Raw genomic sequence first — 18,070 nt, 5'->3', positions numbered from 1 at the left:
TAGATAGATAGATAATAGATAGATGATAGATAGATAGATAGATAGATAGATACAGTAGATAATAGATAGATAATAGATAGATAGATAATAGATAGATGATAGATAGATAGATAATAGATATATAGATAGATAGATAATAGCTAATAGAGAGATAATAGATAGATAATAGACAGATAATAGATAGACATATAATAGATAGATAATAGATAGATAGATAGATAATGTATATATAGATAGATATTAGATAGATAATAGATAGATAGATAGATAGATAAATAGATAAATATATAGATAATAGATAAATAGATAGATAATAGATAGATAGGTAGATAGATAATAGATAGATAGATAATAGATAGATAGATAGATAATAGATATATATATATAATGTATAGATAGATAGATAATAGATAATAGATAGATGATAGATAGATAGATAGATAGATAGATAGAGAGATAGATAGATGATAGATAAATAGATAGATGATAGATAGATAATAGATAGATAATAGATAGATGATAGATAATAGATAGATGATAGATAGAGAGATAATAGACAGATAATAGATGATAGATAATAGATAAATAAATAATAGATAGATAGATAGATAGATAGATAGATAGAAGGAAAACTTCTGCAGGCAGTTTGCATGTTCCCCATGTTTTCTCCGGGTTCTCCGGTTTCCTCCCACACTCCGTAGACATACTGATAGGGAATATAGATTGTGAGCCCCATTGGGGACAGTGATGTCTGTAAAGCGCTGTGGAATATGATGGCGCTATATAAGGGAGTAAAATGAATATAAATGATAGATAAATAGACGATAGATGGGTGAATTGAGAGAACATAGACAGCGAGGAGACACTTTGCTCAGCACTAACCACAGGTCCTCTCCTTCCTTGTTTAATAGGAGATATCTCTGGAGAAGGCCCCATTGGTCCCATGAATCCCCGGGGGCCGGGAGGACCTGGGGGTCCAGGTAGACCAGGCTGACCAGCGCTTCCTTTTGGGCCGGGTAATCCTTTAATGACAAAAAAATCATCATTTTTTTTAGAACAACATTTTTGATTACAGTGAGCGAACTATGATGTGCCAGGGAGGAGCTCGCTTCTTAATAACCCTGGAGCTGCTACGTGAGCTAAGCCGGCTGCCCCCTTCTAAGGCAGCCAACCCTCTTGTGCCAACAGGGAAATGCTGTCGTGAGTCAAGCAGCGGGGCTGAAGTGCAGCGACCGGGACACTTGGACCTTAGCAATGATGGGGGGGATTCTAATAAATAAAGTGAAAATTCTAATTAAAATGATATTGGCAAGGTGAATAATTTTCTATACAAAAGCGTTCTATGGTGAAAAAAAAGTTAAAGGGAATCTGTCAGCAATTTTTTGCTATGTAATGTGAGAGCAGCATAATGTAGTGGAAGAGACAATGATTCCAATGATGTGTTACTTACTAGACTGTGTTTTTAGGTTTCAATACAATCAGTGTTTTATCAGCAGAAGATTATCACCCTGCTTAGTAGGTGATAACTTATAGCCGTCCGACCGTACCTTGATGGAGATAAAAGCACTTAGTTCTGCCGATCTGTGGGGATTCCAGCGGTCGGACCCCCCCATCGATTAATTGCTTTTCACTGTACAACCCCTTTAAAGCTGTTCTACATTTTCGGTGACCATGGGGGTCTCAGTGTCCTGACGCCACTAATCTGGCAGTAATCAGCTATTCTGCCATGGACAGGGGATAACTTATACCACCGGAATCCTCCTTTAAAGAAGCACTGTGATTGGTTACATTTCAAATGTAATAGTTTCATGACATTAAAAATAAAAAATTAGTGTATTTTGATTTTATTTTTTAAAAACTGACATTTTTATAGGTATGATTTTTTTTTATACATTTTTGTGTATTTTGCTAATGTAACAGTTTTGGGATGCACCACATGGGTCTTGGCCGGGCGCACTGTTGTGGTTGAATTGTTTCCTTACTTTTTCATCTCTTTATTTCGGACGTGCTGGTAAAGTTCTGCACATGGTCGGGATTTATAAATATAGACACCCAAAGCTGTTCGTGGTCCTACCTGGGGGTCCTTGCGTTCCTGGTAACCCAGGTGGTCCCTGAACATACATGGTGGAGGCCAACACTTTGTCAGCGGTGATGTGTTTGCTGGATTCGGAAACACTGTTCGGTAATAACGCCAGCTGGAAGCAGAGAGGCAAAGTATCATTCTCTGAAGGTATCTTTCCATTTAGACCAGCTACCGATCACCAGATGAACTTGCAAAATTCCTGTTCATCAGCTGAAATACTCTTTTATGCAGCATTTTTTTTAAAAATCATCGTTCTCAGCAGCACATCGTCATATGTAAAAAGACTCTCTCCATATAGTCTGATGAACAGGTCCTCAATGTCCCTCCTCCCTGCTGCTGAATCTCCACCTACCTAGATTGACTGACATCTCCTCAGTGTACCTCCTCCCTCCTGCTACTGAAACTCTCCCCATATTGTCTGATGAACACGTCCTCAATGTCCCTCCTCACTGCTGCTGAATCTCCACCTACCTAGATTGACATCTCCTCAGTGTACATCCTCCCTCCTGCTACTGAAACTCTCCCCATATTGTCTGATGAACACGTCCTCAATGTCCCTCCTCCCTGCTGCTGAATCTCCATCTACTTAGAAATGCGTGTGCACAAGATTTCTGATATCTCATAGGCTTCGCTGTCACTGCAAAACGCAGGTGGAAATTAGCATAAAAAACAGCATAAAATAAAAAAACTCTGCAAAAACAACCATTGTGAACTTAGCTTAAAAGTATCCCTATTGGTGGTCGTATTGTGGTGGTGGTTGAACCGTGTTAAACGCACCCTCAGTTTGGGCTAGCACCCTTCATTTGACGAGAAACGAAACTTTCATTTTTTACATAATTTTGTCCAGCATGAAAGTTGTGATTCTTTGTAAGTTAATTTATTACAGATTTGTCTTCATTCCTCCAAAAAATAAAAATAAAAATTGCATGGACAGTGCATCAGAGCGTAGTCCTTTGGAGTACAGATGATGGCAGTGATGGGTCAGCCTCTGCAACAGATCCTCCCCAGAGGCAGTGAGACCCAGGTGCACTGCTGACCCATCACTGCCATCATCTGTACTCCAAAGGAGTACGCTCTGATATCAATGCACCTGAAGGCAGTGAATAGAATGGGGAAAAGTAAGGGTATGTGCACACGTTGCTGATTTGCCTGTGGAATTTTCTGCACAGAATCTGCATCTCTTTGCAGAAAATGCAGGTAAAAATCCATGCGGATTTGATGCGCTTTTGATGCGGATTTTCATGCGGATTTGTATGCGTTTTTGTTAATAAAGATCTAGTATTTAACAAAAAAAAAAGAATTATGATGTCATTTCTTTGTCCAACCTCTTATTTTGCATACTCCATTGAGGAATAATGTGTACACACGCAGATAGACAGATATACACTGTGTGCAGAATTACTAGGCAAATGAGTATTTTGATCACATCACCCTTTCTATACATGTTGTCCTACTTCAAGCTGTATAGGCTTGAAAGCCAACTGCCAATTATGTAAATCAGGTGATTTGCATCTCTGTAATGAGGAGAGGTGTGGTCTAATGACATCAACACCCTATATAAGGTGTGCTTTTTTATTAGGGCAACTTCCTTTCCTTTGGCAAAATGGGTCAGAAGAGAGATTTGATGGACTCTGAAAAGTCAAAAATTGTGAGATGTCTTGCAGAGGGATGCAGCAGTCTTGAAATTGACAAACTTTTGAAGCGTGATCACCGAACAATCAAGCATTTCATGGCAAATATCCAACAGGGTCGCAAGAAGTGTGTTGCTGAAAAAAGGCGCAAAATAACTGCCCATGAATTGAGGAAAATCAAGCGTGAAGCTGCCAAGATGCCATTTGCTGCCAGTTTTGCCATATTTCAGAGCTGCAACGTTACTGGAGTATCAAAAAGCACAAGATGTGCCATACTCAGGGACATGGTCAAGGTAAGGAAGGCTGGAATATGACCACCTTTCAACAAGAAACATAAGATAAAACGTCAAGACTGGGCCAAGAAATATCTCAAGACTGATTTTTCTAAGGTTTTATGGACTGATGAAATGAGAGTGACTCTTGATGGGCCAGATGGATGGGCCCGAGGCTGGATCAGTAAAGGGCAGAGAGCTCCACTCCGACTCAGACGCCAGCAAGGTGGAGGTGGGGTACTGGTATGGGCTGGTATCAAAGATGAACTTGTGGGACCTTTTCAGGTTGAGGATGGAGTGAAGCTCAACTCCCAGACCTAATGCCAGTTTCTGGAAGACACCTTCTTCAAGCAGTGGTACAGGAAGAATTCGGTATCGTTCAAGAATAACATGATTTTCATGCAGGACAATGCTCCATCACATGCATCCAAATACTCCACAGCGTGGCTGGTCAGTAAAGGTCTAAAAGAAGAAAAAAGAATGACATGGCCCCCTTGTTCACCTGATCTGAACCCCATAGAGAACCTGTGGTCCCTCATAAAATGTGAGATCTACAGGGAGGAAAAACAGTACACCTCCCGGAACAGTGTCTGGGAGACTGTGGTGACTGCTGCACGCAATGTTGATCATAAACCGATCAAGCAACTGACAGAATCTATGGATGGAAGGCTTTTGAGTGTCATCGTAAAGAAAGGTGGCTATATTGGTCACTGTTTTTTTTTTTGTTTTTGAATGTCAGAAATGTTTATTTCTAATTTTTGTGTTGTTATATTGGATTACCTGGTGAAAATAAACAAGTGAGATGGGTATATATTTGGTTTTTATAAAGTTGCCTAATAATTCTGCACAGTAATAGTTACCTGCACAAACAGATATCCTCCTAAGATAGCCAAATCTAAAAAGAAAACCACTTCAACTTCCAAAAATATTAAGCTTTGATATTTATGAGTCGTTTGGGTTGATTGAGAACATTGTTGTTGTTCAATAATATAAAGAATCCTCTCAAATACAACTTGCCTAATAATTCTGCACGCGGTGTATCTATAGATAGATAGATAATACCAAGGCCGATGTTTATTAATGAACAATATGTTTAATTTAAAAAAAGGGGAAAAAAAATGTCTGCGCCACAGAGAGAAAGCCGATGACTGGGGGTAGATATTCATAGCCTAGGAAGGGACCATGGTTATTGCCCCCCCCCTCCGGCTACAAACATCTGCCCCCAGCCACCCCAGAAATGGCGGATCGCTAAGATGCGCCAATTCCGGCACTTAGCCTCTCTCTTCCCACTGCCGTGTAGTGGTGGCATATGGGGTAATATTTGTTGGCTTGATGTCACCTTTGTATTGTAAGGTGACATCAAGCCCAGTTAGCAATGGAGAGATGTCAATAAGATACCTATCCATTATTAATCGTAAAGTTGGTAAAGGGTTAAAAAAACACACAGCCAGAATAAAGTATTTTAATGAAAAAAAAACATGAAACACAGTTTCCCATCTTTATTGTACGCCTAATTCCTGCGATGCCCTCGATCACCTGTAAAAAAAAATAATAATAAACCAACAGTATACTCCCTGTTCTGACGTAATCAATTTAATTATGAGGGTCCCATGATGATCTCCTCTATAGAGTTGTCACTTCAGGAGATGTGACAGTAGTAGTCCCATCATCGGCTAGCTGTCACTGTAGCAGGCATAGCCGGATGGGACTAACAGTCCCATCGGATGATGCCTGCCTACATACAGATCTGCAGACACACACACAGCCCCGCAGACCCGCACACATTCTCCGCACACACATAGTCTCCGCCCACACACAGTCTCCGCCCACACTTTCTTCCTCCTCCCTATCTGCAGCGTTTCTCGCACCCACATCTGCAGCAAAACCACAGACCTTTTTACACCTGCGGATTTGCTGCGGATTTTCCTGACTCAATGGAAGTCAATGGGTGCAGAAACGCTGCAGATCCGCAAAGAGAATTGACATGCTGCGGAAAATAAAACGCTGCAAATCCGAACGTATTTTTCCGCAGCAAATCTCCATTTCCCACAGATTAACATTGGTGGTGCACTATACTGCAGATTTGATGCAATTCCGTGCGTCCAAAAACGCAGCGGAAACGCATCTAAATCCGCAACGTGTGCACACAGCCTAAGAATTAAGGAGACACTTACATGCAATTTTTTCTTTTCACTTTAATTAAGACAAATTCCCTAATAAAGTGATTTGAAAAGTTTCATAACTTTCCATGCTAAAAAATAATTAAGAAAAAAAAAATAAAACTCTAGTTATTGTTTAAGGACATTGGAGGTTGTAATAAAGATAAAAATCGACCCTGTCATTCTCCGGAGAAAGTGTGATACGTTCTTACACCCTTGAGACCGTAAGGCCGTGTGCACACGTTGCATTTTTGCAGTGTTTTTTCTTTAGTGCAGATTTGACACAAAACCTCTTGAGTTTCCTGGTGCCAGCAAACAGAATGAGAATCCTGACGTCTCATGCACACGTTGCTTATTTATAACTTGCAGATTTGGTGCAGAATTCACCCATACAGTATAGACTTTATTAAATCAATTTTTAGACCTGATCAGTCTGTTGTCTTTACTTTACAAATCCATGTCAAAATGGCTGTAAAATCCTGATATAAAGATGAGCATCAAGTTTTATTGTGTCTCCTGAAATTTTCGCATAGAGGAACCACATGTTATCCACACTTTTTGTCTTTATGGTTTGTTCACCCATTGATCTGCTGCAGCAGATATACCCAAGCTCCTTTCTTGTTGTGTGATACACAGTTGTACCAGGTGAGCAATTTCCCTGTTTTTAAACCCCCTCTTTTATCGGATAAGACCCTATTCTGGACCCCGATTATCTCTTGTATTGCACCCACCCTGACTGACATCTGCAGCTTGTACTGAGCAGTGTGAGATCTCAGCCGCAGTAGGGAAGAGGAACACTGAGGAGCTGTCCATCAGGCTAACTGGAGAGAGGTTCATCAGCAGGGAGGAGGGACATTACAGAGCTGTCAGTCAGTCTAGGTGAGTAGAGATTCAGCAGCTGGGAGGAGAGACACTGGGGACTTGTACATCAGGGTAGTAATAATAATAATAATAATAATAATAATAATAATAATACATTTTATTTCTATGGCGCCAACATATTCCGCAGCACTTTACATTTCGGAGGGGATTTGTACAGACAATAAACATTACAGCATAACAATAATCACATAGATCATAACAGATACCAAGAGGAATGAGGGCCCTGCTCACAAGCTTACAGTCTATGAGGAAAGAGGTAGACACGAAAGGTGGGTGGTAACAGTTGACCTGATTGTATGGACCAGCCATAATGTTAAGTGTGTAACAGTACAGACACAGAGGGCTAATGGATGCATAAAGCATGTGGGCACTTGATGCGGGGAACCTGGTTATGGTAAAACTTTTGCCTGTGAAACACAGGGATAGATTAGGTTAATATGTTGAGGCGGTAGGCCAGTCTGAATAAATGCGTTTTCAGGGGACGCTTAAAATTGTGGGGATTGGGGACTAATCGTATTGACCTGGGAAGTGTATTCCAAAGAATTGGTGCAGCACGTGTAAAGTCTTGGAGATGGAAGTGGGAGGTTCTGATTATTGAGGATGCTAACCTCAGGTCATCAGCAGAATGGAGGGCGTGGGTAGGGTGGTATACTGAAACAAGGGAGGAGATGTAGGGTGGTGCTGAGCCATGGAGTGCTTTGTGGGTGAGGGTAATAAGCTTATACTGAATTCTGGAGTGGATGGGTAACCAGTGTAATGACTGGCACAAGGTAGAGGCATCGGTGTAACGATTGGTGAGGAATATGATCCTGGCTGCAGCATTCAAGACAGAATGGAGAGGGGAGCGTTTGGTAAGAGAGAGACCGATTAGAAGACAGTTACAATAGTCGAGACGAGAATGAATAAGAGAAACAGTATGAGTTTTTGCAGTCAAAAGTAAGAAAAGGTCAAATTCTAGAAATGTTTTTGAGCGAGCCAGTGATTGTATGTGGGGGGCAAAGGAAAGCTCGGAATCAAGTATGACCCCAAGACAGCGGGCATGTTGCTGGGGAGTAATAGTGGAACCACACACAGAAATGGCAATGTCGGGTATAGGTACATTAGTAGAGGGAGGAAACACAAGGAGTTCAGTCTTTGACAGGTTCAGTTTCAGATATAGTGAGGACATGATGTTAGACACAGCGTTTAGACAATTGCCGTATTTTCTAGAAAGGCTGGCGTGATGTCAGGAGAAGAAGCATATAATTGGGTGTCATCAGCATAGAGATGGTACTGGAAACCAAATCTACTGATTGTTTGACCAATAGGGGCAGTGTACAAGGAGAAGAGGAGGGGGCCTAGAACCGATCCTTGAGGAACCTAAACAGTAAGGGGAAGGTGAGAGGAGGAGGAGCTGGCAAAAGATACAGTAAAGGAGCGATCAGAGAGATAGGAGGAGAACCAGGAGAGAACGGTGTCCTTGAAGCCAATGGAATGGAGCATAGTGAGGAGGAGCTGATGATCCACAGTGTCAAACGCTGCAGAGAGATCCAAGAGAATTATCCTGGAGTAATGACCATTTGATTTAGCTGTTAGTAGATCATTAGAGACTTTAGTGAGGGCAGTTTCAGTAGAGTGTAAGGAACGGAACCGGATTGGAGAGGGTCGAGAAGAGAGTTATCAGAGAGATAGTGGATAAGACGGGAGTTGACCAGGCTTTCCAGGAGTTTAGAGATGAAGGGGAGATTAGAGACAGGTCTATAGTTAGCGGCACAGTTTTGGTCGAGGGATGGTGTTTTAAGTAGTGGATGTATGATGGCATGCTTAAATGAGGAGGGAAAGATACCAGAAGAGAGAGAGAGAGAGAGAGAGGCTAAATATTTTAGTTAGGTGAGGGGTGACAGCAGGAGAAAGGGACTGGAGGAGATGTGACGGAAATGGGTCACTGATGCAAGTGGTGGGTGAAGGTTTCGAGTTCTCTTTCTGGGCTCCCTCTGGTGGTTACTGGAGGTAATGGAGCTGATCTGATTAACAGAGTCTTGCCACCTGATAATGAGGACGATTGGACAACTGGGGTTTCAGACTGGATTTAAGACAGCCGACTCCCTCTATTCCTGCTGGTGATTTTTTCCTGCCTCCTGAGGTCTTAGTTTCCAGCTCAGTCCCTGCATGCTCAGCTAAGTGTTATTTTGCTATTGTTCACATTTGGTCTAATTTTGCCTATTTCAGTTTTGTGTGGTTCAGCCAGCTCCGGCTGGGGCGGTGCTGAATCACCATCCATATGTTACTGCTTGTGCCAGTTTGTTTTTGTCCCTTATTAGATTGGCCTCTTTTTGCTCTGCTTTCAGAATATACCAGAGTGCTGATATAGTGGGTGAAGTCGTGCGACTTCAGTATTTTTCTATCAGACGTGTTGGACTTTTTTGCAGGGTTTTTTGCAGGGTTTTTTGCGTGATTGCAGACAGTGACTTTCCTTTCCTGTCCTGTCTAGTCAGTGTGGGCCCCATCATTTGCTCAGTCTATTTTCCTACCTGCGTTTATGTTTTCATCTTGTCACACCGACAATATATGTTCGGGGGCTATCTATTCCTTTGGGGTCTGCTCTGGAGAAGTTTAGATTTCCCCTTTCTTGATTTAGGCTTATTTAGCTCTCCGGCTGTGCCGAGGCGTCTAGGATCATCGTAGGCACTCTCCACGGCTACTGCTAGTTGTGTGGATAGGATCAGGGGTCTGCAATCCGCTTAGTTACCAACCTCTCTGGTTTTCTGTGGCTTGCTTGGTCTTGCTCTCCTCCTCGGTGACCCAATCATAACAGTGAAGAGGTTCAGTAGCAGGGAGGAGGGACACTGAAATGTTAGTCAATACAAGTGGGTGGAGATTCAACAGTAGGAACAAGGGAAATTGAGGACCTATCCATCAGGCTAGGTGGGGAAAGGTTAACAGTCAGTCTAGGTGGACAGAGATTCAGCAGCAGGGAGAGGAGACACTGAGGATCTGTCCATCAGTGTAGATGGAGATAGGTTCAGCAGTCGGAGAAGGAACACTGAAGAGCTGTCAGATGGGTAAAGATTCACCAGCAGGGAGGAGGGATATTGAGGACCTGTTCATCAGACTATGTGGGGAGAGGTGCAGACTTGCTGGAGAGAGACTCAACAAGAGAGAGGAGGGACACTGAGGAACAGTTAATCAAGCTATGGTGGTGGAGATTGAGTCAAACTTATATAAAGGATTATACAGCAATTTTTACATCCTTATTTTTAAAATTTCAATTTTGCAATCTGTGCAAATCTTGTGACACAACCGCTTTAAATTTTTCGGTTTGAAAGTTTCCCATGGACAGAGATTTCCATCCGTGTGACATTTGTGCAAGAGATTAGGCTTCCTGTGGATCTGAAAACCCTCAGCGTGCCCTCAATTCCATGTGGATTCCTTTTTCCAAAACCCCTGTCCACACTGTATAGTGAAATGTCACAGATTTACACTTGATGCCAGGCAGAGAGCACGGGAGCATAGCTCTGCCATATAACTGGCCACAAATATGTAGCACTTAGAGTTTTTGATTATTTTCATATATTGTGTTCAGTTCTTATTAAAGTTCACATTCCAGCTCCATTATATTACCTGTGCCATATGTGATACATTAAAGAAGAAAAGCCACCGTGGTTTTCAGAATTTGGTATTTTTACTTACACTTAATCAACTCTTTGATGTAAAGAGAACACGCAGACAATGTAATTACTGGATACAAACTTAACAAGCACGAAAATGCCCTAAAGTTGTTGCCGTCAAAACTACCATGAGCTCTTGTAATGTATTAACCCCCCAAGAAAGAGAATGGTATCAAATATTCAGGCAAAGACTAGCATTTTTTTTAAAGATTCTCTTGTTTTGATGTTTACTATAATACTGTCCTTATGTACAAGAATATAACTGCTATAATACTGCTCCTATGTACAAGAATATAACTACTATAATACTGCCCTTATGTACAAGAATATAACTGCTATAATACTGCTCCTATGTACTAGAATATAACTGCTATAATACTGCCCCTATGTACAAGAATATAACTACTATAATACTGCCCCCTGTGTACAAGAATATAACTACTATAATAGTGCCCCCTATGTACAAGAATATAACTACTATAACACTGCCCTTATGTACAAGAATATAGCTACGCTAATACTGCCCCCTATGTACAAGAATGTAACTACTATAATACTGCCCATATGTATAAAAATATAACTACTATAATACTGCCTCCTAGCTGTGAGGTTGTGCGTCTGTGGTTCTCCTCATGTCTGGAGCAAGCCCACGGAGGGGCCACCCTGGGCGGGGAAGCTCCCCAAGCAAGGCCCTGGCTTCCAGGCCTACACTGGGAGGAATCTCCCAACCTTCTCATGTGGATGGAAATCCTAGAGTTGCCTCTGGGGAAAATAAACCTCAGAATGGAAGTCCCAGCAGCATGGAGAAAGATCATGCTTTGAAGCTCAGTACGGGAAAGAAACAGTAGAAAGCTTTGCTTGTGTGCAAGGATGTTGCTGTTAAACAGTCGACCGGTCAAAGCAGTGTCCAGAGCCTGGAAGGAAATCCCAGAAGCCATCTTCTGCTGAGAACCTGAGTGCTGAAGGGCAGGTGGCTGCACAGAAGGTGAGGCAGAGTCCATCACCAGCTTCAGGTGTGCAGCTCACTCCAGGCAGACAGAGACGGACATCTCTGGAGAAGCAAACACTCCAGGAGAACCTTCAGCTGAGACATGTGGTGACCAGCATGGTGAGCTCTTTATGCATGAGATTGCAGGCTGGTGGCAGCGGTAAAAGTGTTGCGGAGGCTGGAGCCACAAAACCAGCGATATTAAAAACCAAGGTGTCATCCCCTAAAACAAGACCCCAGAAGGAGCCGCCGCGTGCCCTGGAGCTACAGCTGGCAGAGGAGATACCAAGACTGGTCAGGAGGATTGGTGAGTTGCAGCAGCAGAGGAATCTTCTGCAAATGGAAATTGACTGCATTTACAAGGTGAAGGCTGCTAATCCTGGGGATCACTCTGTATATGACCAGAGACTGAACGCACTGGGGGTAGAGCTGGCGACTGTGGTGCGGGACATAGACTGTGTGTTGGCGAGGATGGGGCCCCTGGCAGAGACATATAGGAACCAGGAGCGGTTTAGGTCCTACGCTCAGGACTCTGCTGGTTCCCGCACAGACATTGTCCCAGGGAGGACCCGGCAGCAGGTACGGTCGGTGCAGCAGCCAGCTAGCTTCTGTTTTAAGGAGGGTCAGATACTGCACTAGCAGCCGCAACTACCTGCGGCAGACCCCAAGCAGGAGCAAGAGGCTCAGATCCCAGCGGTACCACAAGTCCCAGCATACCCAGCACAACAGCAAGACAGTGGACATGAGACTGCATCTACTGTTAGTGTCCAGGAGAGCACTAATTCTGGGGATATTGATACTGTTCATGTGGGGTTGGGGGCTGAAGGGGGTACAGAGTCTGTGGTGGACATTGCGCATCCTGATGACGCTATTAAGATTGATGATGATGATAATAATGTGCAAAATGTCTGTGATTTCCCCCTTTGGTTTCCAGCACACCAGGTGCAACAGGCCCCTCTGCTGCAGACCCTTGCTCTGTCAGTCAGCCCAGTGTGGCCCCACAGGTCCCTCCCAGTAATGTTTGGAGCCGTGGTGCTCCGTCCTTTACCTCCAGCTCCAATTACATCGGGTAGGCATTCAAAATGAGGAATGTGGTGCGGTTCAGTCACAGAGGTGCCAAGGAGGACCTGCCGGACAGGAGGCTGGTGGTCAGGGAGCTCCTGTGCCGCCAGATGGGGTTTGCGCCGGTTAATATCTTTGCGGTCATCAATCTGCCAGACAGACAAGGCTATGATATCAGCTTTAAGCTCATGTCTGATCTGGACAGATTCTGGGCCAATTTCCCCAAGTTCAGGGATGCTGATGGCTGGAATAAGTTCAGCTTCATTCTAATATCTAAGCCGGATACCGCCACGGTTAATATCATCTTTTGGAATGAGGCTGTTCCCCCGCAGGACATTGTGGCGTGGCTCCGGAGGCATTGTGACGTTGTCTCAGACCTCACCAAAAACAGGGAGGAGGACGGTATATGGACCGGTGGGTGGAAGGTGCTGGTGAAACTGTGCCAGCACAACAACATCACGGCTCACTTACCCAACTCCTTCTTTATCGGGAGGGAGAAGGGAGTTTGCTTCTACCCTGGGCAGCCACGAAAGTGTTTTAAGTGCGGTAAAGTGGGTCACCTGGCAAACACCTGTACCTTGGTAAAGTGCAGCCTGTGCGGGGAAGTCGGCCACTTAGCGGCAGATTGCCAGAACATCAAGTGCAACCTCTGTGGAGAGGTCGGCCACCCTCACAGGGACTGTCCAGATGCCTGGCACAATATATGCAAGCTCCTTCCTGATGAGGAGTTAGTGACAAGGACAGAGGCTCAGGAGGAGGAGGCTTTAATGTCAGGGACAGTACTGACCAGGTCAGAGGTCCACCAGGGGTCCGCTCAGGTAACATCAGAGCAGCTTTGCACAGAGGGTACAGAGGGGAGCATGGAGGTCGTCCCTCAGGTCCAGCAGCCACATACAGCCACTGCTTCGGTATCACCATCTCTAGCTGAAGAAAGTGGCTGTAATCAGGTAAAAAGGAAAAAAAAGGACAAGACCTCCCGTAAACCTGAGGAGGAGTATGTCACTAGCCAGGGTGGCAGGAAAAAAGTCCAGAGTTCGGCAGGTGTGATGGTCGTGTCCAATAAGTTTGATGTTTTGTCTGAGTCTGATGGGGACTTGGAGGAAGAGATAAAAAGAATAGAGACTGAGTATGACAGGGACATAGCGGACCATCCCCCTACGAAACGGAAGCCCGTACCTGCTGACACTCAGATACAGTCTGACATGGAGACCGGCTGTAGTCAGAACATCTGTGACCCAGACTTATCATGATGGCTTTTACATCTCTGCTCCTCTGTTGTGGTATTGTGATGGCGGATTTCTCATTAAAAATATCATCCAGTAATGTGAACAGCATTAAGGTGAGGAGGACGAGGCACGCTGTCTATGACCATCTCTGATACCTGGACGCAGATGTCATCTTTCTGCAGGAGACGCGGCTGACGACTCAGGGGCTCATGAGGGAGGCTGAGAGGGAATGGCGGTCTGGTCCCTCTTTTTGGTCACTGGCTGTGGAGCCGTACGCCGGGGTCGCCATTCTGTTTAACACCAGGGATGTGACAGTACATAGGATGACGGAGGTGGTTATGGAAAGGTGTCTGGTCCTGGAAGTCACTGTCCATTGGAGGCGACTCCGGCTTATTAACATCTATGGGCCACAGACGGTGACTGACAAGATACAGTTATTTAATGATGTCAAGCCTTATCTGTTCACCTCTCTTCCAGTGATAATGGCGGGGGACTTTAATGCCATACTGACATCAGGTGACAGCTCCTCAGGTGGAACCATGACGAGGGATGGTAGGATCTTGAATAACATAGTCCTGCAGGCCGGATTAGGTCACGTCTTTAAACGGGGAGGTCGAAAGCCAAAATTAACCTATTCCTGCTCCAATAGAGGCAGTAGAATAGATCTGGCTTTTGTAAGTCCCATGGAAGTCATTGGTGCCATGAGTGAGAGAGTCGTCCCATACTCAGACCATCTTGCCCTATATTTCTGCCTGAGGGCCACTAAGCGAGCTGATGTTGGTAGGGGGTTATGGAGACTCAATTCTAGCCTCCTCCATGAGGTCTCTGTCCATAGTTGTGTCCACTCCCTTTTGCAGGGTCATCTAGAGAGAGTGGACTTCTATGACAACATGGCCGACTGGTGGGAGGACGTCAAGGATGATATCAGATACCTCTTGAAGAGACTGTCAGTTAAGAAAGGCAGGAGTAAGTATAGCCAGTACATAAGGCTGCGCAAAGAATTGGAGTCACTCTATTCGGAGGGCGGGGGTAACAAAGAGAAGATCGACCGGCTGAAATCTGAGATAAGGCAGTATCAGTACAGCAGGTATACCTCCTTGGTTCTTGAACGAGATTATGGGGTCTTAGGGGCACCTGATCCCTTTGAGAATTGCCGGGAGCGGGTGGCCAATAAATTGGTCACAGGTCTCATTGACTCCCAGGGTGTATTGCAGGAATCTCGGGAGGGTATCCTGGGGGTTGTGAAATCTTATTATACTGACTTTTTTCAGAGGAAGGCTTTGGATAAACATAAAATGACTCAATTCTTGGAGGCAACTCCAACGCCTGATACTAATGATCTGGACTTTTCTCCTTTGACAGCAGAATTAATGGTGGAGGAGGTTAAGGAGGCCATTGATAAGTTACATCTGAAGAAGGCACCAGGTCCGGATGGTATAACAGCAGAATTTTATAAGAAATTCAGAGACCTCCTGGCTCCAATTCTTGTGGATGTTTACAAAAATTGTCTAGAAAATCACCTGATGCCCCCATCCATGAGCGTGTCCTCATTAATTCTGCTGTCTAAAGGTAAGGAGCCGAGCGACATCAAGAACTGGAGGCCAATTGCCCTCTTGAATGTTGACAGGAAGATTCTGGCAAAGATCCTGTTTTCTAGGTTAGTCTGTTTGTCCCCGGCACTGTTGGTAGGCTCTCAGTTTGGCACGGTAAAAGGGCGGAACATCTCTGGAGCGGTCATCTCGATACGGGAGATGTTTGAGAGATGTAAAGCTCTGCAGTGTGGGAGATATGTTGTCAGTCTGGACCAGGCTAAAGCTTTTGACAGTGTTGATCATGATTATCTGTGGGCCACTTTGTCAAAGTACGGTATTCCAGGACAATTTGTGGATTGGCTGAAGACTTTGTACAGAGAGGCGGTGAGCTTTCCTCTGATTAATGGTTGGCAGGGTGGCACTTTTGGAGTTGAGGCGGGGGTGAGACAGGGCTGCCCGCTGAGTCCACTCCTGTATGGTTTTGCCATAGACCCGTTTTTGAGGTCACTGCAGGAGTGTAACTTTTGGGGGGTGCTGGTCCCCCACTGCTTGCCTCTGAAGGTGGTTGCCTACGCGGATGATGTGATGCTGGTGATATCTAATCCTCATGAGGTGCAGATGTTGTCTGCGGCCATCAGAAGTTACTCAGAGGCCTCCGGGTCTCTGGTCAACCTTGAGAAGAGTCAAGCTCTGTGGACATTGCAATCTGACCCAGACTTTGATCTGCCGCAGTTTGTTAAGGCCGCCACCCATATTAAGATCTTAGGGGTTAAATTTGGGAGGGAAGATAATGCCAGCCTAAATTGGGAGGAAAAATTGGAGACCGGAAATGCAAAGGTTCAGCGATGGAAGAACTGGAGGCTGACATACAGAGAAAGGGTTGCTATGTTGAAGACTTACCTGGTCCCCTTCTTCCTGTATGTCTCTGTCGTTTTTCCTTTGCCAGAATCCTTCTCAGCGAGGCTCTTCAGCCTGTTCTTCCAGCTCTTGTGGGGGAACAGGATGAACCTGATAAAGAGGGGTATAACGTACCTACAGCGGAGTGAGGGCGGGCTGGATATGTTAAATCCAAGGGTTTTCTTTGACTCCTTGTTTCTGAAAGTAAATTTTGGGAGCATGGATTCAAACAGTAGCTCCCTGTGGGCGAATAGTATCAGGTATTGGATATTGCCTTTTGCGGAATCTTGGGTGCCAGGCGGCAGTCTCAAAAGGAGGAGATGGACAGGTGACCACCTTCCCCAGTATCTGGAATATGGTCTGAAGTGTGCCAGGAAGTGGGGACTGGAGAGGTCCTACATTGAGAGTAATACGAGGAAAGATCTGTGTGCTCATATCTGTAGGACTTTCTTCCACTCTCCACTGGCCCTAAGGGATTGTGCCACCAGGACCCTTCAGGACAGTCTCCGATTCCTCAACGGGAGGCGACTTCCAGCAAAGTTTTTGACATTGCTTGGCTGTCGCTACATGGGAAGCTCTTTGTGAGGGGGAACTTAAAATATTTAAGTGTTTCGGATTGGAACTGTCCCCTTGGTTGTCAGCAGGAGGAAACCATGGAGCATTTTATTTGTGATTGCTGGGGAGGTAGGGAAATATGGACGGAAGTATCGACCAAGCTGAAAATCCCCAGAATGCTTTCCTTGAATTACCCTGACATTGTCTATGGTGTCCCATCCACTGACGGTAACATCGACAGGGGGACAATGTACCTGATCATTACCACCATTAAGTATTAGCACTGGCACATGAGAACCCGAGTGTCCCTCCACAGCGAGCCCTTCCATCCCGTCACCGCAGCCACAAAGATACTGTCCGAGTTCAGATGGATAAGAGTGTAAGAGATAAAGAAAAGTCAGAGTAATAAGAAACTATGGAGAAATGTGTCTGTGGAATAATAACATGATCGTGTTACTAAAAGTGTTTATTTCATATTCTTCCTTCCACAGGAGTGAACTCTAAGTTACCTTTATTCCTAATGTATTAATTTAGTTCTGTAATTATTGTCTGATACATTCATGAGAATTTATGTTTTGTATTAAGGAAGAATTCTGTTTATTTTAATTGTGTTTGTTGGTTTTGTACAATAAAAATTGCCCCTATATACAAGAATATAACTACTATAATACTGCCGCAATGTATAAGAATATAACTACTATAATACTGCTCCTATGTACAAGAATATAACTACTATAATACTGCCCCTATGTAGAAGAATATAACTACTATAATTCTTCCCCTATATACAAGAATATAACTACTGTAATACTGTTCCTATGTACAAGAATATAACTACTATAATACTGCTCCTATGTACAAGAATATAACTACTATAATACTGCTCCTATGTACAAGAATATAACTACTATAATACTGCTCCTATGTACAAGAATATAACTACTATAATACTGCTCCTATGTACAAGAATATAACTACTATAATACTGCTCCTATATACAAGAATATAACTACTGTAATACTGCCCCTATGTACAAGAATATAACTACTATAATACTGTCCCCTATGTACAAGAATATAACTACTATAATACTGCTCCTATGTACAAGAATATAACTACTATAATACTGCCCCCTA

The 18,070-nt window shown here is 44.0% G+C and overlaps 1 protein-coding gene across 1 annotated transcript in view; it reads right to left on the bottom strand.

The window, feature by feature from the left end:
• Positions 1-18,070, bottom strand: part of CCBE1 (collagen and calcium binding EGF domains 1) — a 381,954-nt gene that overhangs the window by 2,570 nt on the left and 361,314 nt on the right. The window contains exons 7-8 of the mRNA XM_073584790.1: positions 2,075-2,195; positions 883-1,022 (exon numbers count right to left, since the gene is read on the bottom strand). Coding sequence (XP_073440891.1) covers positions 883-1,022; positions 2,075-2,195 — 261 coding nt within the window. The remainder of the gene's footprint in view (positions 1-882; positions 1,023-2,074; positions 2,196-18,070) is intronic.

This window comes from Dendrobates tinctorius, unplaced genomic scaffold, assembly GCF_039654945.1.
Source record: "Dendrobates tinctorius isolate UK_male_01 unplaced genomic scaffold, ASM3965494v1 ptg000085l, whole genome shotgun sequence".
In the NCBI taxonomy this organism is placed as follows: domain Eukaryota; kingdom Metazoa; phylum Chordata; class Amphibia; order Anura; family Dendrobatidae; genus Dendrobates; species Dendrobates tinctorius.
This window is presented reverse-complemented; position numbering and strand designations above follow the sequence as displayed.